General features: G+C 34.4%; 3 protein-coding genes across 3 annotated transcripts; 1 reads left to right on the forward strand and 2 right to left on the reverse strand.

Annotated features, from left to right (window-relative positions):
- Positions 1–1,115: 1,115 nt before the first annotated feature.
- Positions 1,116–6,686, forward strand: LOC114162910 (DNA-directed RNA polymerases IV and V subunit 2-like). Its single transcript, XM_028046905.2, has 7 exons — positions 1,116–1,788; positions 1,894–2,103; positions 2,343–3,229; positions 3,361–3,661; positions 4,342–5,286; positions 5,510–5,781; positions 6,064–6,686. Exons 1-7 carry the CDS (start codon positions 1,300–1,302, stop codon positions 6,563–6,565), a joined length of 3,606 nt encoding a protein of 1,201 aa, XP_027902706.1. The 5' UTR covers positions 1,116–1,299; the 3' UTR covers positions 6,566–6,686.
- A 2,032-nt stretch (positions 6,687–8,718) lies between these two features.
- LOC114162311 (uncharacterized) lies at positions 8,719–12,183 on the reverse strand. Its single transcript, XM_028046156.2, has 7 exons — positions 11,860–12,183; positions 11,495–11,699; positions 11,109–11,310; positions 10,655–10,848; positions 10,021–10,174; positions 9,527–9,691; positions 8,719–9,314 (listed from the first exon to the last, which is right to left on the reverse strand). The coding sequence occupies exons 1-7, from the start codon at positions 12,059–12,061 to the stop codon at positions 8,856–8,858; spliced, it is 1,581 nt and encodes a 526-aa protein (XP_027901957.1). The 5' UTR covers positions 12,062–12,183; the 3' UTR covers positions 8,719–8,855.
- Positions 12,184–12,665: 482 nt separating this feature from the next.
- Positions 12,666–17,042, reverse strand: LOC114162155 (phototropic-responsive NPH3 family protein NPY1-like). Its single transcript, XM_028045947.2, has 4 exons — positions 16,832–17,042; positions 15,236–15,305; positions 13,799–14,968; positions 12,666–13,467 (listed from the first exon to the last, which is right to left on the reverse strand). Exons 1-4 carry the CDS (start codon positions 16,891–16,893, stop codon positions 12,937–12,939), a joined length of 1,833 nt encoding a protein of 610 aa, XP_027901748.1. The 5' UTR covers positions 16,894–17,042; the 3' UTR covers positions 12,666–12,936.
- Between the last annotated feature and the right edge of the window lie 2,717 nt (positions 17,043–19,759).

The raw sequence follows: 19,759 nt of genomic DNA on the forward strand, positions 1-19,759 counted from the left end.
ACTTGAGTATCATTAAGTAGCTTCATAACTAAAAATGTAATGAAAAATAGCATATAAGTATTCTTTTAAATACTTTTCAAGAATTTGAACATACTTAACTTCATTAAATTCCCAAATCAAGCATATAATTGTGTTTAGGTTATTAAGGTTAATATAACTGTATTAGAACTTTAAATAGAATATTATTTCCAATATTTTATAATTTTAAAAGTTTATAATGACATGTTTCAAACGTTATTGCTTCTTATGAACTGATATTTGTTCTTAATAAAGTATTATTAGCTAACTTAATTAGTCCATGATTCATGTTATAATATGGTTTTACAGGCTGCAACTAATTATCAACTTTTCTCAGTGACCTGAACTCAGGAGTAGTAATGAGAAACTTAGTTTTTGGGATAAACTAACAAAATGAGAAAACTGGAAAGTGAACAAGGTAGCCAAAGACTGGGATTCAAGCTTCAAAGACACCAAACATTTTGAAATTTGAATCTGCTAAATATGCGAAAAACATTACATCTAGGAGATAAGTTGTATTGAAATATAAAGTTTCAATTCAGGCGTGACTTATGAAGAAGTGAACCCTGAATAACCTCAGAAAAGAAAAGAGTAAACAGTCTATTGCAAAGAAATGGAAACCATTTATTAATAAACGATAAAATCTTTACATGATAAGTTGATTATGTAAAGTTGAATTAGATTTAAAATTTATTATTTTTTATAATTATATATTTTCAGTTCTCATATTTAAAAAAATGACTTAATATATTTTTTTCTCAAATTATTATAAAAAAGGTATATTTTATTTCTAAACTAAATCATAAATTATTTATTTGTTTTTGTATTTTATAAGAATGAATTTAAAACATTCTTTCTAACGACTACATTTAGTGTATGAAATTTTTTATAATTTAATTTGAAAAAAAAAACAATTTTTTATAGTAAGGTAAGAATCAAAACATATTAAAAAAAATAATTTTAATCTTATATTTTACTTGATTTTATTTTTGGTCTCTACTATGTGTGAAGGTGAGACGAGAGGACACATGCGTCTTTCCGTTCCCCTTTCAAGGACACTACAAACATATTCATTCACTTGAGACAAGATCAGAGGTAATGAGGTAGTGATTTTCTATTTATACCCCTCCTCATCACGCACCAAGCATTTCATTTCAATTCCTGCAAATTGTACGTGTTGTTCAGACTTCACACTCCCACTCACACTATAGAGTAGAGTGTAGAAAACCAAAACCCAAAAACCCTAGCTTTGTTCTCGTTCCAGGAAACGCATTCATCGGAATGGGTCACGTCGGTTCCAGCAAGGGTGGCACCAAGGCAGGGATGACCGCCGCGATGATGGATATCGACGATGACGTAAGCGACGACGACCTCGGTGACCTCGACCCGACCAACGCCGAAATCCTCGAAGAATTCGGCGGAGAAGACGCATTCAGGTACCACTGCAAGAAGTTCTCGATGCTGTTCTTCGAGGAGTACGGTCTGATCAGCCACCAAATAAACTCCTACAACCACTACGTCACCGTCGGCCTTCAGAGAACCTTCGACGGCTTCGGCGACTTGGTCGTAACGCCCGGCTTCGACCCTTCCAAAAAGGGAGATAACGAGCACTACCGTTACGCCTCCGTCAAGTTCGGCAAGGTCAAGCTCGACAAGCCCATGTGCTGGGGCGGTGAGTTAAACAACCAAGAGTTAAAGATGCTTCCGCGTCACGCGCGGCTTCAGAGGATGACCTACGCGTCGAAAATGAAAATCTCAGTTAAAGTTCAGGTAGGGAAAATAGTGTGCTAGTGTTGTTTTAATGTGTGTGTGGGCAATGTAGGTTTGTTACCTTTGTTAGAGCAATTTCTGATGTGTGTTTGTGTGGAATTTTAGGTGTATGTTCCGAAGAAGATTCGGAGTGATAAGTTCAAGACTGGGAAGGAAGAGTTCCTTGATAAGGAGATTCTGAAGGAAGACGAGAAGGAGATCATCATTGGGAAATTGCCTGTCATGGTCAAGTCGGATTTATGTTGGATGAAAGGTGAAAAGGATGATTGTGAGTTTGACCATGGAGGTTACTTTCTCATCAAGGGTGCCGAGAAGGTTGGTTTGTATTTAATTTTTAAGGATTTTTAGGTTGAACTTAATTTCTTTTTTTGATCTTGTTGACCTTTATCTGTTGAGTTTTACAATAGCTACTTTTAAAATCATATTTAGCAAATTTTCTGACTGTGAGTGGAAATTTGCTTCTTGATCGTTATTGCGTGTTTGCGATGCATTTCTTCAGTGTTTAGGGTATGTTTAGTGATATGGAATTTGTTTCCTGTGAAAAATCGTTGCAGACTTTTATTGCACAGGAGCAACTGTATTTAAAGAGGCTTTGGGTTATAAACAGTCCAGGTTGGATGATTGCCTACAAGTCACAGATGAAGAGAAATAGGATGGTTATTAAACTGGTAGGCAATTCTAGGACTGAAGAAGGGGAGAATGGAGACATGTTTCTTAATGTTTATTTTTTATCTGTTGAGGTTCCTGTGTGGGTACTATTTTTCGCACTTGGTGTCCAATCTGATAAAGAAGTTGTAGATCTCATTGGTTGTGACAATGATGATGTTAGAATTCAGAATATTCTCTTTGCGTCTGTTCGTGATGCTGATGAGAAATGTGGCAGTGCATTTGGTAGGGGTAGGAATGCAGTTCAATATTTAGAGAAGTGTATAAAGAGTGTCCAATTTCCGCCTCCTGAGTCTATTGAGGAGTGCCTTGAAATTTATCTCTTTCCTGGGATCAGCGGCTTAAAGAGAAAGGCACGCTTCCTTGCATATATGGTGAAGGGTCTCTTGCTGGCTTATACCGGCCGCAGAAAATGCGACAACAGGGATGATTTCCGTAATAAGAGGCTTGAATTGGCCAATGAGCTTCTTGACCGTGAGCTGAAAGTGCACATAGCACATGTTCGGAAGAGAATGTCCAAGGCACTGCAAAGGGATCTCTATGGAGATAGAGATGTACGCCCCATTGAGCATTATGTTGATGCGTCAATAATTTCAAATGGTTTGCAAAGGGCATTTTCAACAGGAGCATGGTCACATCCGTACAAGAGGATGGAAAGGATCTCTGGTGTGGTTGCAACTGTAGGGCGCACTAATCCCTTACAAACCATGGCTGAGCTAAGAAGAACGAGGCAGCAAGTTCAGTACACGGGAAAAGTTGGGGATGCTAGATATCCGTAAGTAACTTCAAGTTATTATTATTATTATTTTCTTTCTTCATTTATACTGTTTGTTACACCAAGTTATGGCTTATTCTTTTCCTTTTTTTCTTTCTTTAATTTATTATAACACAAGTTTGCGGTTGCAGGCATCCTTCTCACTGGGGCAAGGTTTGTTTTCTCTCTACCCCAGATGGTGAAAATTGTGGACTAGTAAAAAATATGGCTGTCACGGGACTAGTAAGCACTGATGTATCTAATGCATCTGAATCTATACTGCCTACATTGTTGGATTGTGGGATGGAAGAACTTGTCAATGATACTGAAACTCATCTGGGAAACAAGGAAAAAATTTTCCTAAATGGTGATTGGGTTGGAGTGTGCCCTGATTCCAGTTGGTTTGTGGCTGAGCTACGAAGTAAAAGACGAAAAAATGAACTGCCTCATCAGGTTCACTTTTAATGTGTTTTGTATGCTCTACTAGTCACCTTTTATATATCTTTTGGAACTTTCTTTTAATTTGAGCAATGAATGGATCTCGACTTGTGGGGAAAGGCTTTTGCTATTGATGTTATACGTTTTTAATTTCGGCTATAAACCATCAAATCTAGTAAAGGCAACAGGTTTTATAGCTTAATGCATGACAACCACCACACAGATGATTTATCAACAAAAGATATTGTTACTTTTTGAGCATTTGGAAACTTATGTCTACGTTGGCTAATAATTTTGTAGCTTAGTTTATGTCATTGTGAGGACTGTGATTGTCAATGAGTAACATGTGGTAAATGCTTTACTTGCATCACATGATTGGTTTAACTGTTTGGACACTCTTTTCTCAGTGAATGATGGTGTTGTTTGAAGACACCTTCCTCCGCTGGGTTTTCAGTTGTCTATCTCTCTGTGTGCATCCATAGCTAGCTGTTGTTCTATCGGGCTTTATGAACTTTTTATTCATATGATTATACTGTTGTCTGCTTGTCCTATCATTAAGTTTATTGGGGAACATGCTTTTTTGTCAAACATCTATTCTCTCACTCTCTTCATAGCGGTATTTGCAGTAGTCAGCACCAGGTAGTTTTGTTGATTCTATTTCTTTTGAACCTGGTTATTACTACTTTCCATTGCAGGTGGAAATCAAGAGAGATCAATCTCAACATGAAGTGCGTATTTACTCTGATGCAGGAAGGATTCTACGTCCTCTTTTAGTAGTTAGTAATCTACTAAAAATTAAAAGATTTAAATCAGAACGTTATTCTTTCCTTACTCTACTGGAAGAAGGTGTTGTTGAACTAATTGGACCTGAAGAAGAGGAAGACTGCTGTACTGCTTGGGGCGTTCAGTATTTATTTGGAAAAGAGGGGAAAAGATCTGTCAAGTACACACATTGTGAACTTGATATGTCTTTCTTATTGGGTTTAAGTTGTTCACTTGTCCCATTTGCCAATCATGACCACGCAAGGAGGGTGCTCTACCAATCTCAGAAGCACTCCTCACAGGCTATTGGCTTTTCTACTTTAAACCCAAATATTAGAGTTGATACTTTGTCTCATCGGTTACACTATCCCCAAAGGCCCCTTTTTCAAACAATGACTTCAGATTGTCTGGGAAAACCAACTCCACTGGGTCAAAGTAAAATTCATCCAAAGCCAGAATTCTATAATGGGCAGAATGCAATTGTGGCTGTCAATGTACATCTGGGATACAATCAAGAGGATTCCTTGGTGATGAACCGGGCTTCATTGCAGCGTGGTATGTTCAGGTCTGAGCACATAAGGAGTTACAAATCTGAAATTGATAATAAGGATTCTTCAGATAAGAGGCGCAAACCTGAAGACATTATAAATTTTGGAAAGCTTCAAAGTAAAATTGGTCGAGTTGATAGTCTTGATGATGATGGCTTTCCATATGTTGGGGCAAATTTGCAAAGTGGTGATATTATTATTGGGCGGTGTGCTGAGTCTGGTGCAGACAATAGTGTGAAGTTAAAGCATACTGAAAGGGGTTATGTACAAAAGGTTTTGCTGTCTTCAAATGACGAGGGGAAAAATTTTGCAGCGGTTTCATTGAGACAGGTAGGTAACTGGTGATCACCAAAGTACATTATCAAAGATACTTGCGTCTGAAACTACTGGAATTTCTGCTATGAATATAACTTGCTGTATGGTCAAGTACATACATGTAGATGGGCATACTTTAAGTTGTGCATCATCTGAACGTGAATGTTTTATGTTAACACAGCTGAAAGCTAACTTAAATTTGATCACTGAATAAATATGTTATTTACTAATTCTGCAGGTTCGAAGTCCAGTTCTTGGTGACAAGTTCTCCAGTATGCATGGACAAAAGGGTGTTTTGGGATTTCTGGAGTGTCAGGAAAATTTTCCTTTCACTAGACAAGGCATTGTTCCTGATATTGTCATTAATCCGCATGCCTTTCCCTCACGACAAACTCCTGGCCAACTCCTAGAGGCTGCTTTAGGAAAGGGGATTGCTTGTGGTGGTACACTGAGACATGCTACGCCTTTCTCCACTCCTTCTGTTGATGCCATTACTGATGAGCTTCACAGGTATAGTTTGATCGTACTATTTAGTTTACTTCAAATGCAGTTTGGACTATACTGTGGGGTGTTATTATGTGACCCATTATTTAGATAATGAACTTGCATTTCAGCTTCTGCTCCTGTCTACTGTATAACTTTCTCTTATATACCTATAATGTATTCGATTGTCTATTATCTGTACTCTAGTGTTGCTTTAAAATTAGGAAGTAGTTTACCTAAACTTATTCTTAAAGTTGGTATGTTCCCATTGTTTTACTGAGCCTTACCCATGTTATGAGGATATGGCAGAGCTGGGTTTTCGAGATGGGGAAACGAGAGGGTATACAATGGAAGGACTGGTGAGATGGTCCGATCACTCATTTTTATGGGACCAACATTTTACCAACGTCTGCATCATATGTCTGAAGACAAGGTTAAATTCCGCAACACCGGTCCTGTTCACCCGTTGACCCGACAGCCTGTAGCTGACAGAAAACGATTTGGAGGTATCAAGTTTGGTGAAATGGAGCGTGATTGCTTGATAGCTCATGGTGCTTCAGCCAACCTGTATGAACGCCTCTTTACACTTAGTGACTCGTCTCAGATTCACATCTGCACCCAATGCAAAAATGTTTCAAATGTGATCTTGCGCCCAGTCTCTGGTGGCCGGAAAGTACGAGGTCCTTATTGCCGCCACTGTGAATCCGCAGATGACATTGTGGTTGCCCATGTTCCATACGGGGCAAAACTGTTATGCCAGGAGCTCTTTAGCATGGGCATAAATCTTAAATTTGATACCCAACTTTGCTAGACGGAACTCTTAACATGTATCTTTTGTTCATTTCCTTGACTTTGTTCAGTGTAGATATCACTTGATGTTTTGTTGAATGCTTTAGCCAGATAACATCATATCCGAGCTTTAATTTCTTTTAGTATGTGTAGATATCACTTTGGTTTGTGCATGTTTCTTGAAAACCAATCAGTTTGGAGTATTGCTTGATATTCTGAGCTTAACCCGAACGTAGATGCGTCATCTCTTCTATAAGTCTTTCCTCGTAAACTAAGAGAACTTTGGACCCTAAATTCTGATTTCACGTGAAGTGATACGCTTGTATAGTGCTCAGATGAATGGTTTTAACTATGTAGTTTAACCTATTGATTAAATGCGTAGTAAAATTTAAGATTGAAATATGAGATCTAGTTCAACGATAGAAAAGGATGCGTGTTCCTCTATAAATTAAAGTACAAAAACAAAAACCTTAAATAAGTTTTGAATTCCTACAATATTGTATCACGCTCCCCTTTATAGTAACCAGCACAGAGGTGACAGGGTTTAATTAGTGGGTGTTGTGGTTCACAATGACGTTAGGCTATGCATTGGTGATTACAAAGTGTGTTATTGTTTGAAAGTGTTATGTTTCCGGAGCACGTATTTGTGGGGTATTGGCTATTCTATGTGAAGTGATCACGGCTTAGAAGTGTTAAAGAGTTTGTCACACTTGTACAATGAATAAAATGTTTTTATTAAGGTGGGTAAATTGGTCTGAATATGTTTTGAAATATATTGGTAAAGAGATAATCATATTGACTAGTTAGACCTAGATAAGTGATCATGCTTTAAGTTAATTGATATATTAAAAGAAGACTTCAAGATGTAGGTTATGATGACTGAAGGATAAAGACATTGTGAATGAGACACTTATAGATAAAAATTATATTAGTTTACCAATTTCATCGTCATACAATAAAGGTATTGGTTGAAGGTGTTGGTCAACACTATACAAAGAGCGGAGAGAACATAAATTATGAGAAATTAGGAAATTGTGAAAATATTTAGGATGAAGACTTTATAGATGAAATAACAAGAGAATGATGAATTTGATGATTTCCATGAACCATAAATTACTTTTACAAAGAATAGGAGAATAACAAAGAGTATAACTAAAACAAAATGTAAATATACATTGGACCTAAATGATGGTTTTGAAGGGGAGGAAATAGGAGGTGGGAAATCAATCTTTAAAGGTGAAGAAAATGTTGAAAAATAAATGTTAGGTTTAAGAAAATAATTAAACAAAGTGTATTAAATGACTTGGATATATACACTTAAAATGATTCTGATAAGTTTAGTCAAATGAAAGAATAAAATATTTATAGTAGTATGTTTCTAAAGGAAATAATTATGTGAAATAGTGTTTAGCTTCAAGTGTATATTTGTTTCTAAATGACATAAGGTAGAGAAGCAGAAAAATATATAAAAAGTTAAACAGAAAATTAAAACTAAAAAATATCAAAAACACAAAAAACCAATAAAGAACAAATATGTTAAACTTTCCTCAAACGTGACCATATTTATGTAAGAGCTAACATATTATCCTAAATATTTTAATATTCGTAATTATATATATATATGTATATATATATATATATACATATATATATATATATATATATATATATATATATATATATATATTATATTTTTAAAATAGTCGATCGTGTTATTCTTTGAACAATAATTATGTTTTTTATTATAATAAAATAAATAGTTATAATAATATTATTAAAATATTGAATAAACAATAATAATAATAATAAATAAATAAGCATATTTATATTTTCATTCATTTGATTTAATTTAAAACACTCTACTTTTTACTATCTTTTTCTTTAATTTTTCATTCTCCATGTCTTCTATCTTTTTATCCATACAAAATATAAAGATAGGATTAACATTTTATTAAAAAAAAATAGAAATGTATTTTCTAATTAACATTTTATTAAAAGGAAAAGAACTTTCAAATTCATTTTTAAAATATGTAATAAAATATGTTAAACAAAAGAAAATCAATTTTTAAAATATGTAATAAAATAAAACAGAGAGAGTAAAATTGAATTTTTTGAGATTGTTTAATTTATTATTTATTGTTATTACTAATACTTTATTATTATTACAATAAAGAAACGAAGAAAAAGAGAAATATAAATATTCATTCAAATAAATACCAACAACACATTAGTGTTCATCTCATGCTCATTGCATCCTTGTTAAATAAGTTTCTTTTCATCTTTCTGGGACTGATCCATCAAATTCTCTCTGATTAAATTGAACTTTTGTGACCTTTCTCCAGTTCTTCTAGTGGAACAGCATAGGGTGAGTTCCAATCAGCATTAAAAATTTCCCTAAGTTGAGAGACGATGGCAGTGTTGTATGTCCCAAAGCTGACACCTGCTGTTGTGTAGAAGTAGTCCCATACAAGGTTGCTAGTCCCAATGTGTGCCCTTACATCACTAACTGCATATTTTCCATGATTCACTCTTGTAAAATCAGGGTATTTGTTTCCTGTTTTACTTCCTCCATGAATAGCAGGTCCTGTCATGTTGAAACCAGGAACCACATAATATTTTATCTCAACTTTCCCAAAGCATTTGTTGTACTTTGAGGAAGAGCAGAGATTGTTGGTGTAGAGGAGAGACTTCAGGTACACATCCGTGTTACTGATGGAGTGTCCCCAATATGCCACCAATAGTTGTACTGTTGCATTCTTCGAAAACACCACCTGCTTGAAGGAAATTTGTTAGAAAGTTTAAGAATTTTTTTGCAGAAATGAAAATCAGTGAGAATAGAGTCATGTTGTGGCACATGTCACTCAAAATGGTACTGAACAACATTGTAAGAATTTCACGAATCTTGATGTTTTGCATTCTATTACAGGCAAAAACAGCAAAAAAGAGTGGAGAAAACACAGGAAGCTATAACAATTGAATTTACCTCTGATATTGCAGAGGATAAGGATGACCAGAAAATTGTTTGGTCCATAAATTGTGACTGACCCAACCAGTCCATTGTACTGATTCTAACTGTCTGCTTATCTCCAACAGACTTGATTGTATCAATCCATGCCTGCTCATCAGCTTGATATTTTCCAAATAATAGCTGCAGCAATGATCCAATGAAAACAAAATAATATTAGAGATTTCTCTGCTAATTGGAGATGGTGCAAGGTAAATTATCTGCAGATTTAAACACAAATTTGGCCATTCCTAGCTCAAGTATGGAAGGGCCCTAAACACTAACCCCCACTTCAATGAGATGCATTGACAAATTTCATTCAATGAATGGGACTAGAAGATCAATCTCTTCTGTAGTAGCACACTTAGAAAATTATTTAAATAGTACTTTTGTGCTACCATGTAACTCTAAGACAACCCATTTCTTCTGTCTAGGTTCCTCCTGGAAAACAAATAAGTACAAGTAAACATTACCTCTGGGGGTGCAAAGGATAGATAGCTGGCTTGGGGGAGGTTTGTTGAATAGTTATTCCCAGGGGTTTGAAATGAAACCACAAACATGTAAGGGTCAGACAGAATAGGATATCCTGCAACATGAGGAGTCTTCAGATATCGAGGAAGAGGTGACCTGTGAAAAATAATTAGATACTGTTATGAACTAAAAGATGAAAGGATGTTCTTTCCTCATGGTTAGTTTACTGTCTCATCCATTCTAAGTTGCTTGCGGATGTAAACTTATTTACTTCAATCTTCTTGCTTTCCGAAGTTTTCTACACCATTCACCAAGTTGTGCCTCCTGCCTCTCATGCTCATGTTCATGCTTAAGACTACATTTTATTCTAAGTGAAAATCCTAACCAACCTTTTGTCTTCACATAAAAACACACAGTTAACATTGTTCTAACACTTATTCAAGAGTTGCGTGAACAACTCTTTCTTCTCGGAACAAAGAAATTCCAGTGAAGGAAGGAGATTTTGTTGTATATACACCTTAGCTTTCTAACGATATTCAAATATAAACAATAATGAAAATGACATCAAAGTAGAAAACAAAATAGCGAAGCAAATCTCATAAGTAAACTTATTTTTATCATCAGACCCAGACTTACTTGCACCTCTCTTTATGATCAATGAAATGTGACCAGCAAGGAAACTTCCTCTCAACTTGCCACTCTTGATCAAACACTGTTTTCGTGTAAGCTGAAGAGTTGAGGGATGCTAGTGTCCACAAATTGTCAAAGTACACCTCAACCTTTTTAGCTATTTCAGGACAATTAGTAAAGTAAATTCCGAGTTCCTTGACCTAGAGCCAGAAAGTAACAAATAATGAGACAAAGTATCATGGATTGAACACATAACAGAAGTCTACATCGAAGAAAAGAAGAGTTATATTAGCAAAAATATCTACTGAGAAGATAACAGCTAACAGAAAGGTAACTTTAATGATCAATGGAGAAGGTAACAAGCAACATAATGCATTTTGAGTAGAGGGTTGAAGCTTCATAACATACATTAATGGAGGCCAACAGACACTAAAAAGAGTAAACAATCAAACTAAATTACCTGTGTGAGAGATTTCCAGTCATTGTTTGCAGATCCAATATACACATCCCTACTATCAGATATCCAAACTTTGGCATGGACAATGCCAGAGCCCCACCAATCCTCCAGCAGCAATGTCACATTCTCAACATTTGGCCTTCCGAAAGCAAGTTTGGATGGTTCTGAGGTAAAAGTTGGATATACTCCAGAGTGGGACAGTAGCCTACCTCAATACAGTTTCCATTTGAATCATAAAACAAAAGGTTAATATCATCTTGCCTATATATTTTAAACAAAATCATCCATCCATGTTGAAAAACCCCATTTCTGGAGTTAATTGATGTTCAGTATTGAACACAAGTCAGAAACCCTTAAACATGAGCATGGTGAGCCAAATTGAAACGCACCTGATGCTAACATTCCGGTCAGCAGCAGCGTCTAATTCTTGATAAAGAGAAACACCTTCACTGGCACCGAATTCATGCATCTGACGTTGAGTGTAACCATAGTCCCCAGATCGAGGATCGTTGGGGGAAGGTAGAAGCTGCCAGTATTGAGCAATTATGTGAAGCCTCGTGGTGGAGTTTGCAGCCAGCCACCGAAGCACATCCCCTACATTTCAGTTACGAGTCTCAGAACACAAATTGCCTTCAAATGGAGGTTAATTGAAATCTGAGATTAATGTAATCTCCGACTACATAACAATTTCTAAGGACAACACATATTTCTACTGCAACTAATATGAATAATAATTACTATCACTGTTTCATACCAGTAGAGAGGGTGCCAGGAACATTGGGTAGGTGGGGCATATTCGTGGGAATGGATTGCACTAACCATGCTTTGCAGCGAGAAGAAGATGATGCTGATGCATAAACACTGTTCAACAAAATCAATATATAACACACAAAGACACAACGGACACGAATCCTGGGAGTGTGTCTCATGGTTTTCGATAGTGACTGAGATACCATACCATAACCAATAGTTGCAATATAATTTGCTTAGTGCAATGCAGCTACTACTCCCGTTGACTTCAATATTCAGTCAACGGAAACAATGACCAGCTGGATCTTCTTGGAGTATTACTTTTGAGAGTATTGTGCATGTTCAGGGTTTCTCATTATTGCAATAAATAATTCGTAACAATCGTATGATTAAAAAAGTATATTACTTTTAGGATCTATGCAGGCCTTGGCCGTAACTATAGTCAATCTAAAATAAAAGAATAACATTTACCGATAAAAAACTTTAATTTGAACCATCGAATTTTATGATGATTATTTTACAAGTTACACCTTAGACATCATCTTATTAGTTGATATTAATATAATTTTTTTTTAAGAAAAGGTGTATCAATATTAAAATCAATTCCATGTATTTAAACCTTCAAAGTTACGAGCAAAATAATTTTAATGTTTGCTTAACAATGACACCCTTGTGCAGGTGAAAGGATTGCTATTAAAATATGAAGTTTGATTCTAGTACAGGATCCTGGATCTTGATCCAGGTTGGTTCACATCCATCGTTTCTCTTTTACGCTTTTGAAAAAAAATAGCAGAAGAAGCCATGAACTCGTTGCAGAAAAATCAAATAAGTTGTATGCAGAGGGCAATATATTAGGACTACAGAACAGAGCATACACCCAGTGGCATTCTGTACGATGAAAGGTCTTACTTTTACACTTGAATGAAACATAAAACTACATTACATTCTAATCCAATGCTAGTGAACCTTTTTCCTCATTCTGTGCATGCATTGCTAATACGAAAGTAACATCCTACTACCACTTTACACATAGACAGCAATTTGAATCTCCCTCACCTTTTCCAAATAATCTAGTAACTTCCTAAGAGATGGAATGCCTCTGGTGTCTCAAAGAGATGCTATATGATTTGGTGTCACCATGGCCTAAAGAAGTTGGGCTACTAGAACTCCCTGAAGTGTCTGAGCTCCTATTCTCTCCTAGCACTTTTCTCACACTCCATAACTTGTCAAAAATTCTCCTTGATCTTGAAGGCAGCAACTGAAGGCCACTTTTGCTGTTTTTGCTATTCTTCTTACCTAATTTCCCATTTTTATGCAACTCTTCATCCTTGATCCTCAAATGGCTCATCTGGTTATTGAGGGGTTCCATCGTTTTCTTACACCCCTCATCTCGATTCATTGGAGAGCTTGAAGGGTCATACGTGCTATTGTCGCCGAGTGCTTGATAGCTGATAGAAGACCTTACCTGATCAAAGAAGAGAACTTGGACTACAACTCGAAGGGGAAGGTATTCATTCTGTGCAGCATGCATGGAAGCATCTGCTGTCAATTTTCTGACTTCCATCAGTCCACATAGTTTCTTCCTTTCGGCTTTAGTCAATTCTGGATGCTCCTGAACACAGAAGAAGAACATAGTTAATACTGAAATGAATGGCATTAGTTGGGTCAGATAACATGTTGAGGGTGTGTTGAAAGTCTTACATCAACTAAAGATAAAGTCAGGTTACAACATATAAATAAGTACAAACTTCACCTTACAAACTGGTGTTATAGGATTGAATTAGACTTAAAGTCCACTTTCTAACATAGTACATGCAATATTTGTTCGTTGAGTATGTTTTATATTTGTTTCTAAACACTTAATTATGAGACAGGTAATAATCAAAAGTTAACAAGTATGCAGGAATGACCAACAAAACCGTGGAGGATAAACAAAATGCTACCTTCAAGTAGATATCTATAGCTCTGTATAGACCATCATGATCTGGTCTAGCGAAACCTGGTATGGATTGTGACAAATCAGCAAAACTAGAGAGGCCAAGATTAGGATCATGTGCAATTTCTCCAAGATAACCATCCACCAACTTGCCAACATTCAATAAAGACCTTCGTGCTAAAACATATTCATCTTCTCCATGTTTCTCCTCAACAACCTCCATGTCACAGCTTCCTTTTTCCATGTATTGATTCAAAAGACCTTGCACCAAATTAACATCATATGTAGTAGTCTGGGGAGACCTTGCTGGAATCAATAAATCTTTCACACAAGCTTCATGCAATTTGAGGCTGATGCTCTTCATCAACTCTTTTGTTGATGACTCATCTGCAGAGACTAGTATGGCCACTCTCAATAGCTTCAGTAAGAAACTACAAGAACAACCAATGCCATTATCATATGGCAATAGACAGACAATTGTTTCTACCACAGATTTAGTCCTTGAGGCATTGGCACCAGAAACTAATGTATCTACAGAATCCGGAATCCATCTTAAGGCATAGGTTTTTAGTGCCTCTCCAATAACAAGACCATCCATTCTTCCCTTTGATTTCACAGCAACCATTACTCGTTTATAAAGATCAATGTCCAGCTCACATATGTCTTCGACCCACCAATCCTTAGGAACAGACTCAATTTTCTCTAGAAATGTCATCTTGTCCTCAACAATTTTATCAGGTTCAGCTAATTTCCTGTTGTAAGTGTAAGACCAAGTGATGTATGCCGGATCCACACTGGTTTTAGAAGCTATGGAGTCTATGCATCTCCCAATGATCTTCAGATCTTCAGACCATGGCAGAAGAGATTTAGAAGTTTGGAGAACAATTATAGAATCCTTCCAGCACCGGAAGATACTTGAGTTAAGAAACACCTCAATCTTTAAAACCAAGTTTCCTCTATCAACATCCTCAGTCATCTCAAGATACTCAGCTGCACAACGAGCAGCTACAACATTGTAAGCATTGAGAGTAACAGTCATCCCATAACAGAATTTTGCACATATTTCAAAGGCCTTTGGTCCTCCAGGAAAATCATCCAAGTAAATATCATCAGAGCTCTCTTCATTAGCTTTTGATACCAATTTTTGTAGTTGGTTGCTTTTTGACAGTAGAGGGAACTGCAACTCTTAAAAGCTCAAAATTAGTAAACAACAAAGGGAGGGCAAAAAGCTAGTTGTGTCACCTAACAACCACAAATAATGCACATACTAGAACTCAAACTTTACCCATCACTACAACATTTTGATAGTATAAGCAACTAACATTTGAATAATGAATATTGCCAAATTATTACCAGATACATTATATTGTAACTCTGGTCACACAAATCATATCATTAGATTTATTGAATAAAATACAGCGCTTTAAATACCAAAAAACCATACCTTGTGAAGGTGAAACGTAACATCACCAACATTAACAGTAACATCTGAAGCCAATTCAGATGACACATACCTACATGAGAATTAAGGTTGGTAAGTAAGTTTGTAAAGGGCATATTTTTGCAGGGAAAACTAAATAGACACAAAACATTGCTGGTGTTCAAAATTTATAAGAGGGTGTGTACATAGTTAACCACATGCCATGTTTGAAACCTCTGTGTCGACTTATGATGGAAAAAGTGATTAAAGTTATGCCAGGAAGTGAGATCCTTCAGCCATAATACTTTAATCAAAATGTGTGCTGTTCATTCCAAGCTTACACATTTTTCTGGTATTAGCATCAATCAAATAGCTCCCGAGGCCAAAAGAGAATCCTTTTCTACATATTACATTTGTTGATTAGCCTATTTTGAAGAAATAATAGTGTTTCTTTCCAACTTCCTAAGAAAACTCTTGAAAAAATAGCAACCATTTCCTTGGAAACAATCTCTGGGAAGAAAAACAATTGTCTGTCACGCCCTCATTGACTTGCAGGGAAGAAAAATGAATGCAAGACAATTTAGTCCCAGTTAATAGGTATTTGGATAAACTTTGAAATTAATATTGATTAACCAAAGATGTCTCCTATCTGCACGCATACAAATACCACTCGCATGCATAAAAGATGACATTTCATTGTCAAGCATGCTTTAGAACAGACAGAAAAAGGACCAAACCTGGTTAAGCTACCTCTTTAAAACATTCCACCCACAAGTGAAACTCTTTAACCTTATTATTATCGGAGAACGAGTCCTTATGCATGAATCCCACCCTAGCAAATTTTCTCAGGGTCCACTGGGACCTCATCTGGATTTTTTTCATCTACCTTTTAATTTTTTCCACATGCACTTACACAAGGTAACAAAACAATAATGAGTTCCCCACCCCAGGAACATGGCATACAAAATCTAGCGAGGCAAAAGAAAACAGACATTGCTGAGTTTATTAATATTGTTTTCTTAAAAAGGCTTGTGTCCAGCCATAATTGAAGATGATGGGTACTCCACATCAGTTTTACCATAGTTGGACCACAAGCTCGTGAAAAACAGCACAGTTCAAACGATGGACCACGATCTCTTTCTCCCACCCTTTTTGGTTACCAAAAACAAAATTAAAATGTTAACACACACTAGAAACAAAATTAGAATGTTAACATTATTCCTAACAAAAGAAAGAAAAAAAAGGTCTACACACTCACAATGTTATGCACTCTTATCCAATCACAGATCATCGCTTATGATAAATTGTTGACTTTTACAAGAACTACCTTAAAAATTTGTATCAACCATGATTTCAGATTGGTTGACAGTGAAAATTTTCTCTGCATTAACATAGAAATTAAACTCTTCTGACAATGGGGTGTGTGGACAAATCTTGAAGTCAACAAATTTCTCAGCAGCGGCTGACTAAGCTTAAACTGTTAAATGCATGTGTGGTGAAATTAAATGAAGGTGTTCTTGAGGTTGAATGGTGAAGAGGGATGCAAAATGCATGCAGGATCTAATCAAGAAGGAAAAAGAGAAGGTGTGGTGAGTCTGCAAGATGAATACTGGCACTGACCTTATAGAGTTTCCATCAGCTTGAAGAACATCAGGCTTGGAACCCAACTTCATAAACTTCATTTCTCTTTTTGCTCTCTCCCAAAACAAAACCAAAGCAAATGTGATTCAGAGAAACACAGTGCAGAATGAAGTTGGAATCTGAAGTCAAGTTTGCATTGCAGGTAAGGTAAAAAAGAAAGAAAGAAAAGAGGTAGACAGGGTGGCACTGCCTCATCCTCAGGTCTGGTTGGACCCTTTTGTCCCTACTCTTTACTCTTTTTATCCACTTTATCCCTGCACATTCCATTCTTGTCCTCTAGTGTTTTTACCTTGGAGGACGATGATGATGCTATCTGTGTCGTCACACGTGCTGTTTTCCATTCTCTGATGACGTAATAACACAATTCTTTCTTCCTCATTCTCTTCGCTCTTTCTTACACCTGCAAGTTTCAACAACCAAACCAAATACCACCATGCTTCTCAAACACTTCACAATAAAGCAAAAACAGTATAGTTCTTTAGATTGATGAAATCTCATAACTTTTAACTATCATATTTCAAACAGTAACAGGTGAAGACTTTAAGATTAATTCCTTATCTAAACTATTATTATGTGTTCTTAAAACTTGTCTTTTAGTTTGAAAAGCTTGAACTTTAAAACTCGAGACATGCCACTTTGCAAACATTGAGAAAACAAACCAAGTATAATGTTGTACCTAATGTTTAATGAGATTTGTTTCTAGGATAATGACCATTTTCAAGCTATGTTCTACTTTTCAACAATTTAAAATAAGTTATTTTAAATATCTTTTATTAGTATAGGTTGTAAAAAAATACAGTGAGAGACATGCTTCGTTCTGATTAAACAAAATAAAAGATAGAATTAATGGAGCATTTTTATGTTAAAAATAACGTGTGAAACTAATTATTGATATTTATAATTCTAAATTTTAAAAAAGATATTTAACTTTTCTTATATGTAAATTCGTTATCTCTTTGTTTCTTGACATTCTATACATTGAATAGACATGAAGGAAGAAATTTATAACATATGACTAAAATTTGAAACTAAAAATGTATAAAATACTTACTTACATGAATAGATCTCTAACATACCTTCTTTATATTAAAATACGTTAGAGTAGATATTAATGATGATTCTATGAGAGATGATACAATAAATATGATAAAAAAAAATTGTTATAATGAAGTTCAAATAACTTTAATACTATATTAAAAATAAATTTTAAATAACTTAATTTTACAAAATTCACGTAGACAATAATATTATATATATATATATATATATATATAAATTGTTAATGAAAGATATTCAATAATGATAATAAGTATGACTTATCCATTTGGCAAGTTAAATATTTACAAAAGTAAACGTAACGTTGAAGGTTAAATATTTCACAATACTATATAAATAAATAAAAAATGGTACGGTGAATTCGAATTAAAAAATAATATAGAATTGTTCGAGTCCGGTACGAGTTTCTGACTTTACAAACGGGATCTCAAACACCCACTGATTCATATAAAAGTTTTGTCTATTTTTTAGTGATTCAACTTAGAAATCTATATATGAAATGAGATAAAATTAGGTATAAGCGAAAAAAAATTACAAATATTATTTTAATTTTGTAAAGCAATTATATTTAAAAAATAAAGCTAATATACTGTATCAATTATAATTTTCAAACGGAAGAAGAGAGAGAGTAGTGTAAGAAAGATTATCCACCTTTAAAAAGTAATAATATTTTTTAAGGATTAAAACTTAATTATGATTTTTAAAATATATATATATATATAATATAACGAACTTATTTTCAAAATAGGAAATCAAAATTATAGTATTTAAAAATTCACAAAATCAATTTTACTCATAAAACTTCATTTTCGATAGTGACAATCTACCCTCGCCACTTAAGCATTTTAAAAGCTTCACGATAAGTATATTATAATACTGTTTTAGCGATATGTTTCAGAAACTAATTTCATTTAATCACATGGAATTATTGATATGGCAGTTTCTTTGATAAACTAATCTAAAGGTTATAAGAGGCCTAATGAGATTGATTTGTATTTATTTCAATTTATTAAAGTAAAATAAGAAAACTAATATATAGAATTATAATTTTTTGTATTGTATTATGTGAAAAATATAAATAAATAATAATAATATTATTATTAAATAATATATATATATATATTAATTGTTTATTTTGAATAATTTAATATAGGAAAGCAGTAATTATCATAATTTATTTAATAAAAATACTAGTTAACCAAATAAAAACTTAAAAATATTTTTATGACCAAATATTTTTTAGTATATATACGTACATGTATTAAAAAAAAATATAACAAAATAAAACAAAAAAATGGTCAACGATTTCTAACCTTTTTTAGGGAAAAGGCTGATATCCTTCCGTACACCATACATATTCACAACATTATAGTAAAATAGTAATGAAATATATATCACATTTATGTGGTTATTAGCATCACTTTACATTTAAATAAATATAAATAAAATCAATGTAAGTGCAAATAAATATAAACATGCCACCCTATATCATGGAAGGTGAAGCCATATAATTTCTTAAAGTAATATTTTCTTATATTTTATATGTTTTGATATTTTTATTTGTGTAGATAAAATCGAGTGTTCAATGGGATACATGCTATATTTTTGTTCCTGTTGTCAAGTTGTCCTTTTTTGTGCTGATTTGATTTCTTCATTTTTTTTTTTAATTTTCATGAAAAGATAATAAAATAAAGAAAAGACAAAGTTAAATATGCAATTTCAGTTTCCAGACTGTAAAACCATGCCAACACACACCTAAGTGTCACCGCTTCAACTTTGTTTTAAATTATTAATTACGTCACTTACTATGCTAAAAACGATAATTGGTAATAATTAAAAAATAATAAAGAG

The sequence above is a fragment of the Vigna unguiculata genome, chromosome 9 (genome assembly GCF_037176805.1).
Source record: "Vigna unguiculata cultivar grain cowpea cultivar isolate G323 ecotype 2 chromosome 9, ASM3717680v1, whole genome shotgun sequence".
Lineage (NCBI taxonomy): Eukaryota > Viridiplantae > Streptophyta > Magnoliopsida > Fabales > Fabaceae > Vigna > Vigna unguiculata.

Bases quoted from the DNA above. Each gene is read 5' to 3' on its own strand.
- LOC114162155 (XM_028045947.2), bottom strand. From the start codon at position 16,893: ATGAAGTTTATGAAGTTGGGTTCCAAGCCTGATGTTCTTCAAGCTGAT. The intron at 14,969-15,235 runs GTATGGTTTTTT...TAAGAGTTGCAG, and splicing joins TTACGTTTCACCTTCACAAG to TTCCCTCTACTGTCAAAAAG. The intron at 13,468-13,798 runs GTAGCATTTTGT...TTCTGTGTTCAG, and splicing joins CTATAGATATCTACTTGAAG to GAGCATCCAGAATTGACTAA.
- LOC114162311 (XM_028046156.2), bottom strand. From the start codon at position 12,061: ATGGTATCTCAGTCACTATCGAAAACCATGAGACACACTCCCAGGATT. The intron at 9,692-10,020 runs GTAATGTTTACT...TCATTGCTGCAG, and splicing joins TATCCTTTGCACCCCCAGAG to CTATTATTTGGAAAATATCA. The intron at 9,315-9,526 runs GTAAATTCAATT...TCCTTCAAGCAG, and splicing joins TATCCTCTGCAATATCAGAG to GTGGTGTTTTCGAAGAATGC.
- LOC114162910 (XM_028046905.2), top strand. From the start codon at position 1,300: ATGGGTCACGTCGGTTCCAGCAAGGGTGGCACCAAGGCAGGGATGACC. The intron at 3,230-3,360 runs GTAAGTAACTTC...TTGCGGTTGCAG, and splicing joins GTTGGGGATGCTAGATATCC to GCATCCTTCTCACTGGGGCA. The intron at 5,287-5,509 runs GTAGGTAACTGG...CTAATTCTGCAG, and splicing joins CAGCGGTTTCATTGAGACAG to GTTCGAAGTCCAGTTCTTGG.